Source organism: Sylvia atricapilla, chromosome 2, assembly GCF_009819655.1.
Source record: "Sylvia atricapilla isolate bSylAtr1 chromosome 2, bSylAtr1.pri, whole genome shotgun sequence".
NCBI classification, from domain to species: Eukaryota; Metazoa; Chordata; class Aves; order Passeriformes; family Sylviidae; genus Sylvia; species Sylvia atricapilla.
The window spans coordinates 50,186,233-50,209,997 of record NC_089141.1 but is presented as its reverse complement, the minus strand read 5'-3'; the positions used below and the strand labels follow the sequence as shown (position 1 = coordinate 50,209,997).

Below are 23,765 nucleotides of genomic sequence, written 5' to 3'. Positions count from 1 at the left end.
CCATAATCAGAGCAGAAAGTCATCCATATCCCCACATCTGGTATCATGTGACAGCACATCCACAGAGAAGCCAGAGAACATGACGTTTTTGATCTGCTGAACTCTTCCAAGCAATACACTAATCAGGCAGGGCACATGTTGGATATCCTCTGCGGGAATAATTTGGTTCAGAAGGGGGTAGAAATCTGGCTAGTCTGGTTCTACATTCATCTACATAAGGATGGAGTTATTTCACTTGATTATGTCAGAATAAACTTGATCTAACTAAGAACAGCAGGATAAAAAATGGAATTCTATAAAAATACTGAATTCTATAAAATATTATGTAAAATATTATTTTAAGAGTATCTGGCACATTACGGGGTTTTGAACATAAAAAATTAGATAAAATTTAGCAAATTTAAGGGTTTTGACTGTTAAATACAAATTTGGTGAAATTTGTTAGCCATGTTCTTTTTGGCTGTTTTTTTTCCAAGTGCTGCTTACTTATAGAATTCTTTGTAAAAACTTCCCTGAGGTGAAAAATGTTAAGATAACATTAAGATTAGAAAGATATACTTCACAAGAATGTGTGTAGGTGGGAGAGGGATAAGATTGTATGTTGAAATACTAAACAAATAATAACCACTGACTATATGAAAAGCTAAAACAGTCCACAGGTTTTGAGTTCTGTACCATTCAGGTTTCATTTTATCTTCTTTGAATTCTTGGCTTCTTAGCTTTGTAATTTAAAGTTCCTTCTATGACTTTCACAACAGCACTTCTTAATTTCCTTAAGGATCTTGGAGGAGGGTCAGGGAGGAGTAAGGATTGTTTCTTAAGTATACAATTTGGAAATACAGAACTGGTAAGAATTTTCTGCAAACGATATATTCCCTTTTCAGTTTTTTTCTCATAAGTTTCCAGGAGAGATTTTCTGCTGTCTCTAAATGCAGGCAAAATCAGTAATAATTGAGAGTTTGTACGAATTCCTGCTCTATTGACTTCAAAGCCAAAAGAGGCATTTGTAATGATTTAGCTTGATCTTCTGTATTGAGAGAACATAGGAGTCCAGTCACTTTGTGTTGGATGTAGTTTCACAGGTGATGGGGTTTTTTCTGTAAGATATCTATTCTTGAAGACAGCAGAATTCACCACTTGCCTTGGAAATCTGTTACCAGTTAAGATCACCAGCTCTTAAAAACCCATCTCTAAGGTGAATTGTTCTGCATTCAAATTCCAACCACTGATCCTTGTGATGCCACTTCCTAACATGGGTGAAACACAGAAATCAAGGATCCAAAAATTGCCAGCAGACTAGAAGCAGCTTAAGTTTAGCTTTTGCTAAACTCTGTTTAGCAAAATCACCATTACTGTTAAGTTTCATGAAACAAGGCTTCTCACGAAATTGCACTTCCCAGCTTTTGTGAAACTTGCTAAGTTCTACAATCCTTCAAGGAAAACATTATAAACTGCCCAAACTGTCAATTTTATGAAACTCAGCGTTTGCTAAATGTTTAAGGTAATTTTTAATGCATTGCTATGTCAAATGCTGGGGGGAAAAAAGCCTATATTAACTCTTCATAGTTATCTGCATACCTAATACTCAATCTTCCCATATCAATACTCTTTCTGGAGTCATCAAACATGGCTCAAAAAAAAACCCCAAAAAACCCCCAAAACCAACAAAAAAACTCCAAAACTACCAAAACCCCAAAACAAACAAACAAACAAACAAAAAAAAAACCCCAAAACAAAACAAAAAAAACCAACAACAAAAAAAAGCAAAAAAAACCCCTCACAAGTCAAAACTAATACTTGAAAGAAAACACTAAAATTACTGTGTTTCAAAAGTACTCAAAAGGTACAAAACCCACAAGATTTAAACAAAGAATATACAGATGCTTTACAACATATTTTTTCTCCAATGTCCATATATTCCATATATTCCACAAAATTTAAGAACTGCAGGAAAAACAGCATAGAAGCTGTTTTTTTTTAACCTAAATAATACATTGCCTGTTGATGAGGGGTTAATTAAGCAAAGCCATGCATGGACAAATCAGGTTCCATCCTCATTTGTGAAAGAGTGTCTCAGCTAGGAAAAGCAGCTCCATCATTCCCAAAGACTTCACAAACAGTCTTACTAAAAATATAAGTCAAGTCCACAGAAGATTTATTCTCTTTTAGCTGTAGAAGCCGAGGGAAGCTTGTCTAACAATAAATGGATTCATCACACATAAGAACAATCTCTGAGGTGCCCCAGTTAAATGAAGTTTCCCTAGAAGGAGACAGCACCAAAAAATAAGGCAGTCACTTGAGACCTCAGTAATTCAGTAACTAGATATTGATGCAGGGCTGTCTCCTCCTCAGAGGTTTAGATGAATCTGGGGACCTCAAAACAATGAATAAGGCCTGGGTTATGTATGTAATTAAGGGAAGTGTAAAGAACCATAACAAATCAGAAGTTGTGTACTTAAGAGTTATTTGCTTTAATAGGTGGTTACAGTAGCAATCTAGGGAAGGAAATAATTTTATCATATGATTTCAAGCATAGTTCTTATGACTGATGATTATCAAACTACTTTAATAGCAGTAACTACACAGAGACTAACAGTCTAAAACTACTTTTGTTTATAACTCAATATGTTGAAAGCTTTACAACTTCAACATTTCATTCAATGGGTTTGCATTTCTCAGCTGTAGATTATTTTCAAGCTTCTGTCAATATTCAAGCACAGGATTTTAATTAGGATGAATCCAGGACAAAATCCCACCCAAAATGCCCACTAAAGAAGTTCTGTCATTTGTATCTTAAATGTACAACACTGCATCATCTATCCCTAAAGAAGAAGCTGAGTATAATGCGCTTTGCATCTGTCAGGGGGTGGAGAAAAAAAAGTATCAACTAGTTTTCTTTTTCGCTAGGATCTTATATCTCTGTCCAAAACACTCTCAGTGCAATTCTCTCAAAAAGGATGTATTTGAGCACACATTTGAGTACTATTTGTACTCAAATTTGTAGTACTGCATTTGAGTACTACAAATCCTCCATGGTCAGGATGAGCCAATATGAAAGGCATTACTGGGATTAAATAGCATTTGACTGAATGCATAGATATTGACTGAATTCAGTACAAAGCCCAGGAAAGTCTTGAAATATTATTCAGAGTACTTCAGAGTTTTGTTTGGGTTTGTTGTTTTTGTTTTTTTTTAACTGGCTACAGTGTCTCAGGCTCTTGAGTTCACACGCTCTGCCTAAAAAGCAGACATCAAAATAAGAAATCAAATACTTTGAAAGCTGTAAAATAAAAAACTGATAGGGCAAAATAATTCTAGAGACCCTGAATAACTTTTAGCTTTTAGCTATGAGAATCTTCTCTTGCACAACTTGCTCTTGAACACCACAGCACTGAGTGGAAAAAAAAAATTCTTATAGATTTCAGTGCTGAAGGATCTATAAAAATTCTTATAGATTTCAATGCTTTCAAACCAAAAAACTTGAGGCACAAAGGGCCTCACTGGAGGCACTGGCCTTTGAATTAGGCTTCAGATATTTCTTTAAATTTGTTTACAATTCCCTCTCTAATTATTATGTTATTCCCTAACTACAAAGCTTTAGAGAGGCAGCAAAGTGTGTGGTAACAGCATTCCTACAGTTTAGAAGAAAATGTGCATTATACAGCAGCGACAGAAGTGCTACTATGCTGGTACTTAACTTAAGAGTTACTGAGATTGGAATCCTGGCAAACATTCAGGGCAATGGTGTATCAAGCTGACTGAATTAATGTTTTACTAATGACTTGAACTTAAACAAGTCAAAATCCTTCTTCAGGAAGGGGAAAATTTTTTTGTGTGTCTTTTCAAAGAGCTTCCTAAGGGCCTACTGCTAAATGAAATCCTTTCTAGTAATAAAGCCAAAAAACTAATTAGTTAAATCTGTTTAAGAAAAATTAACTGATGGAAATGCTAGAGAAAACAAGCCAACTATACACAAGCCATGCTAAGATATTCTGATCTAGACCAAACCCAAGCAACAATCAACACAAGTCAAATTAATTAATTTACTCTAACAGGATTTTAATTCTGCTTATATCATTCCTGGATTTTAATTTCATAGAATCATTTAATCATCTAGGTTGGAAAAGACCTTTAAGACCACTGAGTCCAACTACAAACCTGGCACTGCCAAGTCCACCACTAAATCATAACATCCACATGTCTCTTAAATACCTCCAGGGATGGGGATTCAACCACTTTCCTGGGTAACCTCTTCCAATGCCTGATGAGATTTCCCATGAATTTTTTTTTCTAATATCTGATGGATATTAGAAACCTTCCCTAGCACAGCTTGAATCCATTTCCCCTTGTTCTGTAACTGGTCACCCTGGACAAGAGGCCAACCCCCTGCTCACGAGACCCTCCTATCAGGCACTTGTAGAGAGCACTGGGGTCTCCCCTGAGCCTCCTTTTCTCCCAGCTGCCTCAGACACCTCATGGGAGCTGCATTCCAGACACTTCACCAGCTCCACTGTCCTTCTGTGGACATTCCAGAACCTCAATGTCTTTCTTGCAGTGAGGGGCCCCAGAACTGGACAAAGGATTTGAGGTGTGGCCTCACCAGTGCCGAGTACAGGGTGACAATCACCACACCGGTCCTGTGGCCACACCATTGCTGATACAGGCCAGAATGTCATTGGCCTTCTTGGCCACCTGGGCACACTCTGCCTCATGTCCAGCTGTTTTCAACCAGTACCCCCTGTCCTTCTCCCTGAGCCTGTAGCACTGCATGGGATTGTTTTGACCCAAGAATGGGAGCCAGCACTTTGCCTTGTTGAACTTCTTCCAATTGGCCTTGGCTCATCAATCCAGCCTGTCCAGATCCCTCCAGAGCCTTCCTGCATTCAAGACAACCAGTACTCCCACCCAACTTGGTGTCACCAGCAAACTTACTAAGAGTGAACTTGGTCCCTCATCCTTTGTCATTATTTTTCTACCCACACCCAATGCAGGATAGAGATTTTCCTTAGTCCTTTTTTTCCTAACAAGCTAATAGAAACTTTTTTTATTGTTTTTCATGGCAGTAGATAGATTAAGCTCTACTCAGGACTTGGCTCTTGTAATTTTCTCCCTGTGTAACTTCATGTTATCCTTGTAATCCTCCTGAGTTGCCTGTCCCTTCTTCCAAAGGTGATAAGCTATCTTGTTCCCCAAGTTCCAGCCAAAGCTCTCTGTTCAGGCAAGTTGATCTTCTTCCTTACTTCTGGCACATGGAGACATCCTAATTCTGCACTTTTAAGATTTCCTTCTTGAAGAATGTGTGGCTTTCCTGGCCTTCTCTGCCTTTCCGGACTGTCTCTCAGGCTCCTAAACAGGCCAAGGTCTGCCCTTCTGAAGTCCAAGGTGGCAGTTCTACTGACCCTGTTCATTTAAACTCATTAATTTTGTGATAGCTGTGCCCAAAACAGCCCCCAACCACCACATCTCCCATCAGTTCTTCCCTGCTCACAATCAGCAGGTCCAGCTGGGCACCTACCCTGGTTGGCTCCCTGACCACCTGTGTCAGGAGGTTGTCCTCCACACATTCCAGGAACCTCCTTACACTGCCTCTCCCTTGCTGTACTGGACCTACAGCAGACATGCTACAAACTGTTCTCCCCCAGGAGAACAAGAACTAGTGAATGTGAGACTTCTCACAGCTGGTCATAGAGTATTTCATCTGCCTTTTCATCCCAGTTGGGTGCACTGTAACAGACTCTCACCAGGATATCTACCTTGCTGCCCTTTCCTTGATTCCTACCCCTAAACACTCTGCCTTACTGCCACCATCGTTAAGCTCTAGCCAACCAAAACACTCCCTAACATACTCCAATGCCAATTATAAATAACAGGTAATACAACTTCAGGGAAAATATGAGCAGTGTCCAAGAAAAATTTGGGCTTGTGAAACAAAAATAATTGTCTTCATTTTATATATAATTTTATATTTTTAATTTAATTTGATTCTCAGCATCTTTCTATAGTTAGGAAACTTTCCTTGTTGGAATACTGTTTTACATGTATCTATTATCTGTTTCAGAGACATTCATTACTCTTTGTGTAAATATCAACCTAATTTTTAAAAAAGTTCAGAAACTTCTGGCATACATTTTTTTACTACTCAGATGATCCTGATCTCTGAGGGATCTCTAGAGGACTCTACACAGTTAACTGGCCAGTGAAGTGATAAAAGTTAAACTTATCCTGAGGGCTGTTTAGAATCCTTTGATTAAAACAAATTGGGAAATTAAACAAGCTGTGAGCAGGATTTCTTGGCAGCAGCCAGTGTCCCTTCTCTAGAGCTCTTCAGAATATCCAAATCAAAAATATTTCCAACTGACTACCAAGATAATTTCACAAGCTTATTATAGTTCACTCTAGGAATTAGCGTCTTTCTGCAGGTTCTCATGTCACTGGCAATCAGTGTTACTGTTGAGAGTTCTCAATTCTTCTACTTAAGCCTAGTGTGTCTCCTTAATCCCTTTAATTCTTGCATTTTGACCTAATTTTACTTCTCATTGTCATGCTTCTTTTGCTGCTATCTGGGCCTTATTCTGTACCACAAGAATATAAAAGCTAAATTGTGGATTATTTTTAAGTAAAAAGCCTGTTAAGTACTTACAGGGCTAACTTATACCTTCCTTGTCTCTTATCTGACCAGGTCAAATGAAATCAATGGCACTATTCAGCGCGGGAAAACAAGCGTGATTGAGATTTAAGTGCTAAACTGGTAAACTTCATGGTAACTGTATCTGTTCTTTGAAAATGTGATTACCCAGCAAGTGATCTCAGTTGGAAACTAGAAAAATACTATCTACAGGTACTGCTGTTTCAGACATTTCCTTTCAGCCAGCCCAACAGTCCAGGTGCTCATTTTGTATGGAAGAAAAGACCATTGGCTCTGACTCAAGGAGAACTGGAATGGAATCAGTATCCGCCTGCTCTAAACTCTAATCTAAACCACCAGCCTAAGGGTTATCCTGGAAGGCACTAATGCTAACTGGCTTGTTTAAGCCATTTTATTCTTTCTGTGGAATATAGCAGGTATCACCAGCAAAGGAGAAATATAGGGGAAAAAATAGAAGAGGAACGATCACAAAAAAAAAAACAACCAAACAACCAACAAACCAAACACCCCTGCCAAAAACCAAATCAAATCTAAAAAGCAACAAACCAAACAAACAAATGACAAAACAAAACAAACAAAACAAAATCAAGAAACTAACAAAAAAGAAGAGACAGAAATTGTTGGTCCCATAGTAACACCACTTAGTTGAAAGTAGAACATTCAAGCGCAGGCAATATCCCAAAGAGTAATTAAGAACTCGTATACTTGGGCAGCAAACAGAAAATCAATACAAAAGAGGCCAGAATGTGACTCTCCTTCCCTTCATAATCCAAGGTAATATCTAAACCCTTTCAATTACACTGCTTTGCTTTTTTAAAAAAAGAACATTAAAAAATCCAGGACGCGGAGCAGAGGGAAAGCTTTGTTTTTTGGATAAAATCACCATTTGAACTAAAATATCTAACAACAACCAAAAATTCTCTTGCCAAATCACACAGATTCCTTAATTCCTCTAAAAAAAATCTTGTTTCAGCTAGACAAAGCAGACTTTTTCTATGTATACATTTGGAAGATAATGTGATATTCAAGTTAGAAATGGAAAACTCAGTAATTTTCATGATTTAGTCTAAAATATCAGGACAAGGAGACCAATATTATATCTAGTACAGAAGACAATGAAAATCTTTCCACTGAGATTAGTAAGGCTACCAGACTTTCTACATGCCCCTATAAACATCTTTTGCTCCTGTATATTTTCACAGATACTCAATTTTGTTGAGACCTTCCAGCCACAATCACAACAATGTCCCCATGAACTCATTATTTATTTACAGTAAAGTTTATTTTGATTTTTTTTTTAATATAAATTGTAGTGTCAAACTAACTATTTAAATCCCCTGGTAATACTTACAGTAAGCAGCGTGACATGTGGAAAATTGTTTGGGCACCATTCTAGAGTATTTAAAACAGCAGCAACAAGTCTGGCAGTGGACCAGAATCCAATACTTGGCAAACGATGGCAAACTACCAACATGTGATGCCCTCATTTTTAAGCCAAAGACAAACGTAGTTGATGTGTCTTGCCAAAACTGGTGTGCCCAAATGCCGTAAGTGAGGTCAAGCAAGGATGCTGCAAATAATTCCCAATTGTATTTTACCAGTTTACTACTTTAAGAGCTATCAGATATTAAGTCCAAAAGGTCTGATACAACATTACTGTTATAGCTCACCCAGGAAAAGGGTGAGCAGCTTTGAAAGCATTCCAGCTTTGAAAAAGAGCAGTGACAACTGTTACAGTTTAAGGTCAAGGGTGTAATAATATTCTCTCACAAATTACTAAAGCATATCAGAATAGTGAAATTCCTAAAAAATATTATTTGTTTAGCAAAACAAAGGATGACAGATTAAATATTTGTATTTCACAAACTCTATGGAGAGTTTTCTCTGGGCAGTGGAACAGTGATTCTTTAGCAGAAATTCTTGTATAAACATATTTGGGAAAAGCCTATGAAGCTTTCCCATAAATTTGGCTTAAAGACAAACTTCAGGGAACTGTTTCTGGAAGATTCTTGCTTCAGTGGAGATTTAGGCAAATGATAGTACAGTAAAATGCAGCACTGTCTTAAGGCATTTAGGGATCTGTAATGAAAAGTTTAAGTGAGATTTAGCTAATGATGTAAATCACCAGTTTTAGTGAGCCTTGGCTTTGCAATGCTTTGGCTTTAATTCAGAAAAGCTGCCCAAAGAGCCTGAAATAAACCAATTCTTGTTTCCCTAGTGATCCTCACATTCCTAAACCAGCTATGAGAATCTGTCATTACTTCCCCTTTGAAACCATTCTACCCTTGAGGCAAGGTGTTGCAAGGTATCATAGCAGTCCTAAAGAAGTAGTTTAGAGGACTCCACTTAAGCACTGAGCAGAGGATGAAGTTAGGAAAGGGACAGGCAGATTATGGTTCAAATTAAAGCTGAACAGGAAATCGGTTTTTCCTCACACGATCTGGGCTTTTTTCAGAATGCTCCAGACCCAAAAAGCCCACATCAAGAGTTGTATCATTTTGTTAATCAAAACAGGAAAATATAATGGAACAGACTGTAATGCAAAATATTACTAGTGTGGCACTAGCCTCTTGAAACAAAAAATACTAAGGCTCAACACAGAGACTTCTGCCATGGGTGCTGCAGTCCTGGTTGACAGTTTCCCAAACTTCAGAAGACACGACGGGGGGAGGAGGGAGAACAAACACAGCAAACTACTGCCATGAGAGCATTAGTCAAGTAACAAGCAGGCCAAGAATAAGGTCTTCTTTTAAAAACATCTGGGAGCAGACCACTATTTAAAAGAGATGAACATTCCTTCACTGACTTTACATGACCTGATCTTGAACATTTCAGAGTTATCTACAAAACCTAAATAAAATAAAGAATTTTTCTTATGTGAATCAAAAAAGAATACAATAGCTGCTCTCTAACAGGCAGTCCACATGCTGCCACAGCAATACTGCTACCCCAGACACCTGCTGCTGGGCAGGGGAATGTATTTCACCTTGATACTGCCTCTGGAGACATGGAGGTTGTGCTGGGGTTTGAGTTTAGTGCCAGTTTTTTAGTGCAGCTTTGGGGTATGTTTGTTTTACACTACACAATCAGCAGAATCTAGGAAAAAATTGCCTTCAACCAGTTCAACCTGTTTCAGATTATTTGAAACAGGGCCTTTTACGAGAAAATATCTTCTACAGAATGGTAGCTGGGCATTAAATCCATATTCTTAGTCAATTATTATGACTTACTGCAGTGACAATAATGAATCTCAGACAAGCAATGAAGAAAGAGAAGGTAAACAACAGACTTCAGTTTTAACAGCATTTTTCATGCTCAGTTCACGTAAGGAGTAAAAATGCCTCAGACATTTCAAAAGGGATGTAGCATAAAATTGTAGTGTGCAGTTTTCTGAAACAGGCACCAGAGCTCAACACACTGGAGCTAATTTCTGCGTCAACTTTCATTCCATACAGATTAGTGCCATTTTGCACAGCTGAAGCATCAACTCTATGCAGTGACATACACATGTAATTTTCTCAAACTTCCAGTATTATGAACTTGCTGCAGAAACTGCAGCTTCTCCTTAAAATTATCAGATATAAGTTAGCGTACAAGTGTGTTTTTCACTTACTAAAAGGCTCAAGCATTTTCAATTTTTTTTTCTCCAACCTAGTGAGTCTTTTAACAGTGTTAAAACTTACATACTAGAAATACATGCAGGAGTTCAACTTTAGGTCTAGATTTGCATTTTACCTCCCCATGAGAAATAAAAATCCTGCTTTCCCTACGTTCTGGTAGCATTCATTCCTTTATTAATCATTGAATTAAGAATTTAATAATGTAAACATCAGGATTCACCATCACATGCTTGCACTTGCTAAGAAGAGCTTTTTCTCCACCTTCTTATTGGAATGTAGAGGCCACTCTTGAGGAATGTGATTCAACTGAGACTATTTTGCAGCCTTTGTGAAAAAGAAAATTTCACACTTCCTTCAAGGTTTTGCAAATATGGACTTATAACACTTTTTTTGTTTCAAAAGAACTCCACATGATTATTTTAAGATTAGAATCCTAAACCAAATGAAAAAATAAATTCTTAATATGAACCACAGTAGTTTCTTTCAAAATGTCACACAGCTAACTCAGCAGAATCTGATACACTACAGTCTTCCTATTCTAAGTAAACAGACATGCATGGGTTCACCCACTTTATAGCAGACCATCTGAGGCTAAATCCCTATATAGGAAGCATAAAAACACTTTCTACCTTTAAAAAACATTAGTGTGAATAAATAGGTGAATTGTGTCCAATTTATTTTACTTTTTAATTACTCTTATAAAAAATAGCATTTAAAGCAAGAAAATCTTTACAGCCATACACTTGTAGGTAATTGATGCTGACAATAAGACTCTTTCAGCACTTTAAACCTGAACCAGTTCTTCCAGGTGAAACCTCTAATTTTGGTTTGAATACAACAGGCCTATGCTCTTCCTTGTTAATTATAGTCCTAAGGGCTTTCTTTCCTTTTTTTAAATGGACTTCCTTTTTCTCCGTATTGAGCCCATTTCTGTTCTCTTCAGTTACCATTGCAAAGTTTATTATGAGCTAGCCATAATCCCAAAGCTACTCTTCATTTGTCTATACTTCAGTTTTCTCCCCTGGCCACTAAGCAAACAACCTCGTTCCAGTACCATATTTCATGCTTTCAGATCCCAGTGTGTTTCAGATGGCAGTGTGGCACTCACCTTACTCCCACTGTGAGAAGTGGAGCAGGCAAGGGGCCAAGAGCTGGCTGGCAGAGGGCTGACTTGCTGCTTTTCCCCTCACCTACCCACCTAGTCTGCTGTTGCCCTAACTTGCTTACCATAAATACCACTGCAACTGAGAAGATAAACAAAATTCCAAATCCACAACAAAGCTCCTGCCAGAGCAGTTTGATGACTCCTTGTACTTGGTCTCCAGGCAGTTGCATGAAGTAACAGCCTGAAGCCCCAATAAGACTAACACCATTTAAGAGGCTGGCAAAAGACCTTCTGCATTTGTTTTCATATGTCATGGCATAGTGAGTATGGCAGATCAGACACCAAAAGACAGACCTAGAGGAAGTCACGCTCTTCTCCTATTTGCAGTACTGAGACTACGAAAAAATATCAGAGGACACGCAGAATAGTATTTTACAGGCAACACTACAGGTCTGAGGCAAAAATAACTTTCTAATTCATGTCACATAAAAAGAGCAGGAACTGCTGCTTTATGTTCCCCTTGCTGAGGCATGAAAGCCTAGAAGATATAAAATACTTGGGTTGCAAGATGTGACTTATTTTAGGGTTTTAAAGTTATTTGAAATTACATTAGCTGAATTATACAAACACAAATTCATTAATTGAATCATGTTTTGAAATGCTTCTTGATTTGAACCAGATCATGCAGGGATTTGAACCAGATCATGCAGATCATCCGCACAATTCAGTTTCAGTGAAGTCCCATTTATTTAATTTATAGCATTAGGCACTGTAGGGTAGCACAAACCTGTTACTACTGCAAACATATGGTAACAGGAGATGGAAGTCTGAAGTGTGGCTTTCTACAATGGATGTTGATCACCTGTGCTCCATCTTTCACTAAGCTCTTGTGTGGAGTCTTTTAATATGATTTGGCTTAAAATCAAAAAAACCCTAAACAATAGCCTTGGTACAACTGAAGGTCTGCCAAAATACATCTGAGTTGCAAAAGACTGGCTTTGAAGTCTTTCTGAGGAGGGTGGAAATATAAGTAGATTAAATTGCTGGATTTTTCATCTGTTACAGATTCTAAAGACATTGCTAATAAATTTGAGATATTTCAAACTGACAATACTACTGTTTATATTACAGCTTCATCAATTTTAAATGTGCCTTTACCATCTTCAAAATCAGAAATACTCTGAAATGCAACACAGGTCATTTTTCTGTCAAACAAATAGCCTCAGGAAAGTAAAAACCATCTTACCATCTAGCTAAGTAGTGTCTAAGACAAAAATGTCACAACTTCCAAAGGCTCTAAAAATTAGCAAGTGCCTTGTTATCATGACTTTTTGTATTCTGAAAATAGCATGCTGTTACAATTGACAGGCTCTTACAACTCTGCCAAACAGAAGCAGATGTGACAGGTAAGCTTTCCATTGGAAAAAAAATTCTTGGTATAGAGTTGGAATATATTAGGTGCAATTTGCTTTAACTACATATTTGCCACTATGAAGTGTTAAACAGCACAGAAACAATATTGGTCTCTTGAGGGGCAACTCAGTTTAAAAACTGATGCTAAACACCTCACTTAGAGCAAACTTCCATCAGCTTTAATTACTCCTATCACACAAAACCTTATAAGAATAACTCGAAAATCACAAACAATGTCACCTTGTGGTGACACCTGTCATAAAAAAGTATTGCTATGAAAAGACAGCATCCCATGTTCCGTTTTATGCACCTTTAAGTTCCCTAACCTATATCTCAGTGAAAACAAAACATTTATGGAAAATAAGTCAAGTGTTGGAAACTCTTATGTCACTACCTGATCTCTAATGTCACAAAGACTTGCTAAGACATTTCCAAAAATCTCAAAAGGTAGTGCTTCCTCTGTGTTTGTCCAGCACAACAAACAGTAAACATGTTTTAATATCCCACTCCAGCAATGGTAGATGGTGACAAAGCTGTCCAGCCTGTGACACTACAAATCTCTGTTTACCAATCTTAATATTCTTAATTGGCTATGGATCTTGTGAAGCAGTAACACAAGATGTGTACATAAGCTGACAATCAGCTAACTTGAAACATTATTTCTAAGAAGTATCTTATTAAATCAACTAATAAAATTCGTTGCAAATTACTTATGGAGCTATGTATTACATATTTAAAAAGGCATTAAAGTAACATAATCTAGCCACCACATATAGGAATATCTACATTTAGGAATATCCACGTTAAGTCAGACTCTGGATAGGGAAAAAAAAAAGCCTGTTGATGCATTTTGTTTACCCTTTAAACGGCTCTTTCTCTGGGCTTTTAAAACAAGTAAAAAAAACCCGTTATATTTTTCTCTCAAATGAGTACACACCAGTACTCTCAATTTTTTAAAATAATTTTCTTTTGCATCCACCACAATCCCAGAAAATAGTATTAGCCAAGAGAATTCAACACCAGTTGCCTGACAAAGATCTTTGACAAGCCATTGAGGATTCTGTTAAGTACGTAGAATCAAAATTGAACTCTACACAACAGGTATATGTTTTGATATGAATAGTCTTAGAACTGGAACCTTTAAAAAGGTAGACAACTGTCACTGTTAGGGACACGAAAGAAGGAGCAGGCAGCAGAAAGGTCAGCAGGAAAGACTCTGAACTTTATATTTTTGACTTCATCTTACATACGCTTTTACAAGAAGGCCAAAGATTGGCTACACAGGTAGCCACCTCTTCAACCTTGTTGGTGAACATCACCATCAATCATCTTTCTCCTCTCAGAGCAGAAATATGTCAACAAAATAGATAAGTTCTAAAAATATACATAGCTTTCTTGAAGCTGCGTGAAAATAAAGTACAAACAAGGAAAAGCAGGCAAACTTGGGGCAACAGACAACAATAACCATAAATGTAAAGTTTCTCGAGATAAAGACTTAAGAGAATTTATGTGTGAAGAGCCTGGACACGGAATATCTGGTAAAAGGTAAAACTGAAGAGAGTCCAGGTATCTGAGTAGACTTACAGAATTTCACTTTCTTGCTGAAGTAGGTTGAGGTTTTTCGATTTGATGCAATTACCATTTCATCGACACCTCTCTTCATAATCACCAGAAATAGTTCAAAATATAGGAAAGCCATAAAAAGTCACATTCCAGGAAATAACACAGACTTCCCTCAATTAAATTAGATGTTCTTCAACTCCCAAAGCATACTTAAATTCTTTATCTTTAAATAATGAGAAAAGATATTTTAGGATTACTCACCACCGTCTTCCACCAAAAAATGAAAAATGTCACTGGTAGCATTGTCACCCCCTCGTAAAACATAGCATATCTTCATATCATCAATATCAGCTGGAAAAAAAATCAGGAAAATATAGACTTTATTTTAAATTATGAAGGTAGGAAACTTTTTTAGAAAAACTTGATGTAGTAAATAGTTTAGCTTCAACAAGAGAGAGGACAAGGCAAAACTGAGGAATTTCAGTATTAACAGTGATGAAGTCTTACAGATATCATGCATTTTCTCTCCCTTTACTTCCCCCTCCCAAGTGCTCTCTTTCTTTTAAGCTGTATTTACAGAAAGAAATGAAATGAAATTTAAAAACATGACTTGACAGTCAGAACTAGTTCATATTTTTCATTGACTTCAACAGTAACTCCACAAGGATACTGATATTGATTCTGTCATTCTTCAGCCTGTAGAGGACAGTTAGTGATTGACTGTTTTAAGAACCCAAATAGATGCAATTAAAATAAACAGAAATTACTTCAGTAGGAAAAAAATATGATGTACAATTTTGAATGAGCAGTTACCATAAAGTATATAAAAGATAACAAATATTTGTTAAATTTTTTCTGTATTCCCTGAATAGTGATGACATACATTTCTATACATAAAAACTAATTTTTGGCGCTTTCTTTGAAGGACTGATGTTGGTAAAAACCCAAGTCTGACACCTTTTTCAAGAAAAAGTGTTAGAAACTAATCACATTAAAGTGAAGCTCAAGTACCACGCAAGTTCTCCTCTGATGTTAGGGTGGATGCATGACTAAAAAGAAGCCAAAAGCACTTTTGTTAGAGCTTCACAAAATCTTCAGTTCCAAAAGTAAACAGAGCGCAAACAAGTTAAGAGCACTATCAGCAAATATACGTAACTGAACAATCTTTTCCATAAATGTTTGAAAGTTAAAGATCAAAAATTCATGGGGCCATAAAGAGGATGCAAACAAATACTTTTTGATGCCAGTGGAGCACATAAATCTTTCATTCAGCAAACACAAAAGTACTCAGCCCTGCTCACGTGGGTAACCTTATCAAAACCCATGGTTCCAGAAGACATAAAGATAAGCACTTGAACTGGCGTTTGCAGGACCAGGACCACCTCACACGAAAAAGAGGCCACTTGCCATCCAAAGCCCTTAATTTTGTCAAAATAATTGCAAAGAATGATCTGTTTTGTGTTCCTTAAGAACATGTTTGGAGTCACTTGAGCAAGTCTGTGCTTTCCTTCCACAGCTGATTAGGTTGTGCTAGCTATATCAAAACTTTCCAAGTTATAAGCACAATTCATAACCGTGTAACTATAGTGCCTGATAAAATTAATTTCATATTGGAATTCTACAATGTAACTTTGAAATACATCAAGCATAATTTTCTATTTCAAAAAACATAACTATCCCCACCAGCGTAAGGCAGAAATCTGTGGTATAAACAATTGCTCTGCCCTCTCCTTCAGTTACAGGAATACGAAAAACCAGACTGCTCCCACGCTTGCACACAATGAATCTTGTTACCCTACTCAAAGTGGTGAGGCTGCCTGTTCATACAACCACAGGCACAAATCCAAGATATGCAAGTTTGAGTATGGACTTCACAAACTAGCAAGCAGCTTTCAAAAATTTTTTGCATGACATCCTGAAGAGCTACATTTGACTTCCAAGTTGTCTCAGTTTTGAGTAGAGATAGGATCATATGACCTCGAGGGGTCCCTTCCAACATAAACTGGAGGACTCTAATGAAGTTTTACGAGCCCCATAAGAACCCACACGTGTTGATCAAACTGGAACTTTTCAGCATTTTGAATATTTTAATATTTAAGAAATATTATATGTATTTCTTAAAAATGCTCTTCAATCCAACACAAATTAAGAGTGCTTGCACTAGTACTGTCAGGCAACCTGTGAAGTTACATCACCTTCTGGGGATCCTCACAAGGTTTAAAACCAACCTTTCCTAAGGGTTGCATGCTCCTTACCCAGCTTGGGCAGCCCCATGATATTAAGATAGCCTTCATGCCATACAGTTGGACAGCCAATTCAAAGCCAAGTAGCAATTTCATCTTGGTCATCAGACAAATGCATGCCTGGCCACACGGCACAGGAGGGAATGGAATATGTACCTCTCCCAAGTGCTCCCTGTCCTCAAAAAAGCAAAAGGGATCTCACTGTTCCTCTGCTTTCAAGGAGCACCTGTTCAATAATTCCACATTCTTCAATATAAGAGAAAACCCACTAAAATAAGCGATAAACTGGTCATTTGCTCACTCCCTTTCTCTTTTGTTTCTCACTTATTCTGACAACACTCTAAATATTACTCGCAGTTCACTACTGAAGCCTTACATTTAAGAAACTGTGGTGGTTCCCAAAGTTAGGACACAGTTTGGTCTCCTCTTATCCCCTTTTTTGTGCTAGCACTGCAAAGCTTAAGACACTTTCAGCCATTGAAAAGTTCATCAGGCTTATTTGAAAGATTTGCTATATCTGACAGAAAACATTGCTACAGCCAAGACCATAACATGGACCTGTACCGGTATGGGCTCTGGGAAACGAAACACAGCCAACTGCAATGTTCACCTCAAACCTTTCCACCTACACAGCCCAGCCCGGCTAGGCCCCTTGAACTCTGAGTGTCCATGCTGTTGGTGCTGTTTGCTCATTCCACAGCTGCAGAAGGCTGTAAAAACCCCTAATTTCATTGTTAGTCAACTGGCATTAAGTCATTGCAAAGTAACATGGAAAATTCTCCACAGAATAGCTAATGCTCCCATTTCAATTAAAGTTACTTCACAGCCTTGGGTTGAGGCTTTATTTCAGAATATATGACACATGTGGGTTTTGCCTATTTATATCACCAAATGTTTTAGTTCCATGTAAAAAGTAAGTACCACTAACATAATTTTAAAATGTTTATATTACCTTTTAATTTACCACAAACACTTTGTGGTAAAGATTTGCGTAATTAAGGAAACAAATGCACTCATAATATTTTATTTCCCACTGGTAGGGAAATTACTTTGATTTTACAGTTAGGTGTGCTCAGACTGTACAGTAACTGATACCCTAGCCATTAGTTAATAATAGCTTGTCCATTCCCATAGTGTTTTCTAAATAAAACTGGTTAAAAAAAGCACTGTCTCTTGTCTCTTAAGATGTACAGCCCAATTCTGTTATCCATACTTTTATCACTATGACTGACATAAAGTGCAAATCAGTTATTTGGACTAAGCTCTCCAAAGAAATGAAGCTTGTTTAATCAGTGTCTACCCAGCAGACCACATTTTCTGTTTAAAGGTGTCATGAACGTAATAAAAACAAACAGATGTAAAAAATTATGAAGCCATTATAAATAAGCTCATTGTGGGAAAGCTTCTCCCATCAATTATTATAGAACTTAGCACAAAAAATTATATTTCCAGTGATCTAAAGAAAGCATGTGAAGTATTGTAGTACCTTGGGTGAACTGGCTGATGCTATGGTTGCCTTTCCCCAGGTGAATCAGGAAGCCATGGCGTGGACCCTCTGTGATTCTGATCTTAAGGGTAACATGTAAACTGTCCCTGTCTTCCACTTTGAGCACTTTGTTGGTAATCAGAAACCCAACGTGACCTGTGGCCAGAACACGGAGAGTCTGAGCACCCTTATTTATTACAACTTGAGGTACACTGTTGTCCACAGCCATTATTCGAATCTTCATAGTCTGAGGTTTTCTTGTTTCAAACACAGTGTTGGGGAAAACGTAGAAATCGGTATGAGTGCCATCTGTAACAGTGAAAGAGAAACTGTCCTCAACTGATTCTGAGCCATCATGTTTGTAGCTGATTAGATTTTCATTCAGATCTTGTTTAGTGAAGGTGGTGACCGGTTTGGAGTTATTGAACATGATCTGGCCATGAACTGGTATTTGAGTGATGACAAATTTTAGCAGTGCGTCAGGTGTATCTCTGTCTTCTGCAGTCAGTTCAAATGGGGTTATCAGTTTGTATTCATTTTCACTCACCACCAGGTTATGGATTGTGACAACAGGTTTCTTATTGTCCACATCACTGATAGAAATTCTGAAAGTACGAAACACAGGGTTATAGCCATCAGTCACCTCAAACTCAAAGCTGTCCATTTTCACCTCATCTTCTGATGTATGAATGTAATAGACTTTATTGCCTGCCAACAGGAGTTGAGTGAAAGTGGAGATGGGTATCCCAGGCTGATCTGTGCATTCAAGATGACCACGAACAGGTGGTCTCGTAATGGTGAAAACTAAGTTCTCATCTGGACTATTCAGGTCACTGGTACTAAGCAAATCAGTAGTAAGGGTCACCTTCCCTCCTTCCTTCAGAGAAACTCCTTTGCTGATGACATCTGGGAAGACAATATCAATGCTGCCTATTGTCACATAAAAGTAGCGGTCAATGAGAGGATTTATTCCATCTGTCACATCAAACTTGATAAGATCACGGACTCCTTGTTGGCCAAAATGCACATATCGAATCAAATTTCTATCCACTTCATCTTGGGTGAAGTTCATTCCCAGGGTGATATTTTCAGCTCCACCTGAAGGCTTTATTCTCTGTAAGAGACCTTGTCCTGGCCCATAAGTTATAACATATGTCAAAGTTTTGTCTTCAGAATCAAGATCAGTAGCCTTCAATATTTTGTTATTAATAGTTCTAGTTTCCCCTATTTCAATCTCCAAACCATCATTGATGGCCATTCTGGGTGTCTCATCATCTACAGGAATAACCATGATGGGTACCATTTTCCTAACAGTGTGTTTACCATCCGTGAGTTGCACCTCAAAACTGTCTGCCCTTGTCTCAGAGTCATCGTGTTCGTAGAGGATGTTGGAGCTCTCTGTTATCTGATCCAAGATGAAGCTCTCCACTAGGACAGTTCCATTGACCAGCTGGTTCACAATGTGGCCGTGCCTGGGAAGCCTGGTGATTGTGAACGTTAACTCATCAGCAGGGACATCCGCATCAACTGCATTGAGGATAGGGGTATCAATAACCAGGCTCATGCCTTCCATCACAACAAACTCCCGCAGGAAGATTTCAGGCTCTTCATCATTGATTGGCACAATGACAATGGGGAAGAAGTGCCTCTGGGAAAAGTTAATGCCATCAGAACAGCGCAAAGCAAATCTGTCTTCAACAGGCTCTACACCCTTATGTATACTCTGGACATAAAAAATATGCCCTTGACGGAGGTCCTTCAAGGTAAAAGCACTTATAGCTACACCTGCCCTGGACTTTTCAGATCCTGGGGCAGGAGAGATGTTCTCTACATACCCAGATGTGGGCTGAGAAACAATTGTGCATAGTATATCATCACTAGGAGTATCCACATCTTCAGCCCTGAGGTGAGCAAGAGTAATGACCCGTTTGTCACCTTCCGTCACCATGAACTGCTCACCCACAAAAATCTCTGGAGCTTTACTGTCAACAGGAAGAATGGTCACCAAGACTGAAACTCCTTGAATGACATTGCCCCTGACACGCCACTTCTCAGAGAGGTCAGACAAGGTAAGGTTGAAAGCATCCTCCTTGGGCAGAAGGCCTATTTCACCACCAGTGTGAGCATATACCACAGCACCATCCAGCAGATCTCTCTGGGAAAATCTCTCTGCAGGCACCCCTTGGACCAGGATGCTCCCATGCTGAGGAGGATCCTCTACAATGAAGGTCAACATAAAGTCATCTGTATCCTCATCCGTCCCCTGAATGACATTAGCAGTGATTTCAGCAGCACCATTCTCCAGCACATCTAGGTAGGATCCAAGAGTGCCTGGAGGCAATCGTAGTGTAGGAACCTCATCATCAACTGGGTGCACACTCATTTTCAGTGTGATGGGCACAAAATGGACCCCATCACTCACATCAAGCCTGCAGGTATCACTGCTGGTCTCAGCTCCACTGTGCACATACACCACTCTCCCTTGTCTGATATCCTCCAGGCCAAAGATACCTCCTGGAACCAGACTGTACCCAGAGAGCTGCAACTGGCCATACCGAGGAGCCTGGGTCAGGATAAATCTGAGACGGGCAAGCTCAGTGTCCGTGTCACTGGCATCCAGCTCAGCTGGACTAAGGACATGGCTGCCTCCCTCAGGCAAAGTGAAGCCAGTATTAGTGATTTCGGGAGGCTGGTTATCCACAGGCTGCAGGTAGATGGTGAAAGTGCCTTTGGCTGCATTGCCAGCTGCATCTTGTACTTGATACTGAAACTGAATCAAATGAGGGGCCACCCCCAGCTCTTCCTGTGGGGGGCGATACGAGATCTTGTGATGGTTGATCTGGGCTTGGGTGAAGTGAGTAACTTCCACAGAGTGATCCTCAGTCAGCACCAGGGATCCAAGGCGTGCTCCATATGCCTCGGGAGGGTGGTTGGAGTCAGTGTCAGTGGGGGGCTGGATTACTGTGTAGCGAAGTTCACGGTCCCCTGAGTCCTGATCTGTGTAACACAAGTGCTTCCTCCGCAGGGGTGTCACCTGCTGCTCTGCAACTATTAAATGCAGGCTGCTGCTACTATGGAGCTCTGGGGCTAATCTGTCTACAGGATGTACCCTGATTACAAAAGTCTGTGGTCCAGAGCGGTTGGGTGGGTCATTGTCATCCTGGACTCTAAAGATGAACTGGTCCAAGACAACCCCAGGGCCAGGGCTGTGAGCCCCAAAGTGGTGGTAAAAGAGACGTCCTTCCACAATGTCCTGTTGCAGCCACTCTCTCACTGGCTTTTCATAGATGAGGGAGCTCCCTGATACACCTGGCACCTTCCTCCAAGAAAAGCCCTCCTCTTCTTCCTCCTCTTCCCAGCCAGGAGGTGCTTGTGCTTGACGGAGCAGGAGCTGCCCAGCCGTGGGGCCAGACTCCACTGTGAAGAGCAGGATGGCATCCTGCGAGTCAATGTCAGTGGCACTAAGAGCACGGGTGGTGATGGGCACTGTTTCACCCTCAGCCATGGCAAGCCCTGTGTTAGCATTAAGTAGGGGTGGCTGGTCATCAGTGGGCACCAGGGTAATGGGGAAAAGGAACTCAACACGGTGGCGAGAGCCACCATCTTCCAGCCGCAGCACAAGGTTGTCACTGAGTGGAGACTCGCTGCCGTCGTGCTGGTAAATGACTCGGCCTGCTGCCAGCTCAGCCACTGTAAAATGTTTTCGAGGGGCAGCAGGTCCTGGGGTGTCCTCCAGGAGAGTGAGATGGCCATGCTTCAGCCCTGCCACCACACTCACCCGCACCTGCTCAAGGTCATCCTCATCACTGACCACCAGGTTGGGGCTGGGACCTGGGCCTGAGAGAGGCCTTGACTGCCCCTCATAGAGCACGAGACCAGTGTTACGGGTCACCACAGGTGCCAGGGTGTTCATGGGCTTCACCACAATCACGAAGGCAAATGGTTCTGAGGCAGCACCCTCTGGGTCCAACACTTCCAGTTCAAGCTCGAAGAGCCGCTCCCGATCAGAATCCTCCATGGGTGGTTGATAAGCAATGCGCAGCTCCCGCACATCCCGCTGGCTGAAAGAGGTGACAGGTAAGCTCCGGTCGTCTGTGCTGACCATGTGGCCTTGGCCAGGACCAAAGGGAGAGGTGATGTTGAAGAGCAGTAGATCAGGTGGCGACTCTGCATCCTCAGCTGACAGCATGTCAGGTGTGAGGGCGGTGAGCACAAACTGGTCCACCTCCATCATTAGCATGGCCAAGAAGCTGGGTTTGGGGGCCACGTTCTCAGTCCCGGCACGGATCCGCACCAGCACCTGGAAGTACTCGCGCTTCAGCAGCGCCCCGCCGCCGGCCGCCTCCCGCAGCTCGGCCACCAGCGGCACCAGGTCGCGGTTCGGGGAGCCGCCGGCGGCCGTGTGCCGATAGCGCAGCCCCAGGCGCAGGAACTCCTCGCAGTCCCACATCAAGGACGGCATCGGGCCGCCCCCGGCCGCTTCCCCGGCTCCGCCCGTCGCCGCCGGCGGGTAGTTGAGGATCTCTCCGTAGCGGGGCAGCCCGGCCAGCAGCGGCAGCAGCCCCACCCGGCAGCGCTGCCGGCCCGGCTCGAAGGCGAACTCCAGGCTGCGGGCGTCCAGCGGGTTGCTGGTGCCCCGCAGGCGCTCCACGGTGAGGGGCAGGTTGCGGGTGACGATCTCCAGCTGGGTGAAGAGCACCTCCACCTCCAGCACCAGGGGCAGCACCAGGGCGCGGCTCGGCGAGTCGTAGCGCAGCTGAAGGCGGACGCGGTCCCGGGCGGGGCTGCGGCCGCCCAGGTGCGAGTACTGCACCTCTCGGGCTCCGAAGTCGCAGGGGAAGCGCCGGGGGCTCAGGCGGCCCGGGCGCTGCCACAGCGGGTCCTCGTCCAGCACGGTGAGGTGACACCGGTCACCCGGCTGCACCTGCAGCACCAGGTCCCGGGCGGGGTCCAGCCAGGCGGAGCGGCCCAGGGGTACCCGCAGCCCGCGGTTGGCCACCACCACGGGGGCTACCTCAGGCGACCACGGCGAGGAGACCGCGGCGCCGCTGCCTGGCGGCTGCTCCGCCGCCCCAGCCCAGGCACAGCCGGCCAGCAGCAGCAGCAAGCCGGCCAGCAGCCGCTGCGGCCCGGCGGGGAGAGGCTGCATCATCCTTGCCGGTGGAGTAAAGCGTCGGGAACCTCCGGCAGCGGCCGAATCGCGGCCCCAGTTCTGCCGCCGGCGCGGCGCCGCTCACTCCGCGCACACGCTGCGCTCTGAGCGCGCCGCGCTCCGCTCCGGAGGGGAGCCCCGCGGCCCGGCAAGCCCCGCCCCGCCCCTCCGAGCAGCCAATGAGCACCGGCGGGGGGAGAAATCGCCATGCGCGATTGGACAGTGTAGAGTGCCAATCATGAAAGTTACGAGAGGGGCAGGGCTCCCCCTCCCTCATTCTCTGGTTCCCGCGGCCGCCCGGCAGGTTGCGGAGGAGAAGGCGTCCGGGCAGCGGCGGGATGACCCCGGCGGTGCGGGAGCCGGGAGGGGGTGGGCGCGGATTGCTCGGCTGCTGCCAGCCACCGCGGGAAGGGAGACCTCGTGTCGGGGGGAGGGCGGCTTTGCTGTTCCGCAACGTAGGAGCGCACCTCTGCCAGCCCCGGGAGCGGCGGGAGCGCGCCACCACCCCTGCGCTGAGCCTCCCCGGTCCCGCCTGGC

At 41.8% G+C, this 23,765-nt stretch overlaps 1 protein-coding gene across 1 annotated transcript in view; it reads right to left on the bottom strand.

The window, feature by feature from the left end:
• Window positions 1-23,225, bottom strand: part of FREM2 (FRAS1 related extracellular matrix 2) — a 115,640-nt gene extending 92,415 nt beyond the window's left edge. The window contains exons 1-2 of the mRNA XM_066313206.1: window positions 18,077-23,225; window positions 14,609-14,698 (exon numbers count right to left, since the gene is read on the bottom strand). Of these exons, the coding sequence (XP_066169303.1) occupies window positions 14,609-14,698; window positions 18,077-23,225 (5,239 nt within the window). The remainder of the gene's footprint in view (window positions 1-14,608; window positions 14,699-18,076) is intronic.
• Between the last annotated feature and the right edge of the window lie 540 nt (window positions 23,226-23,765).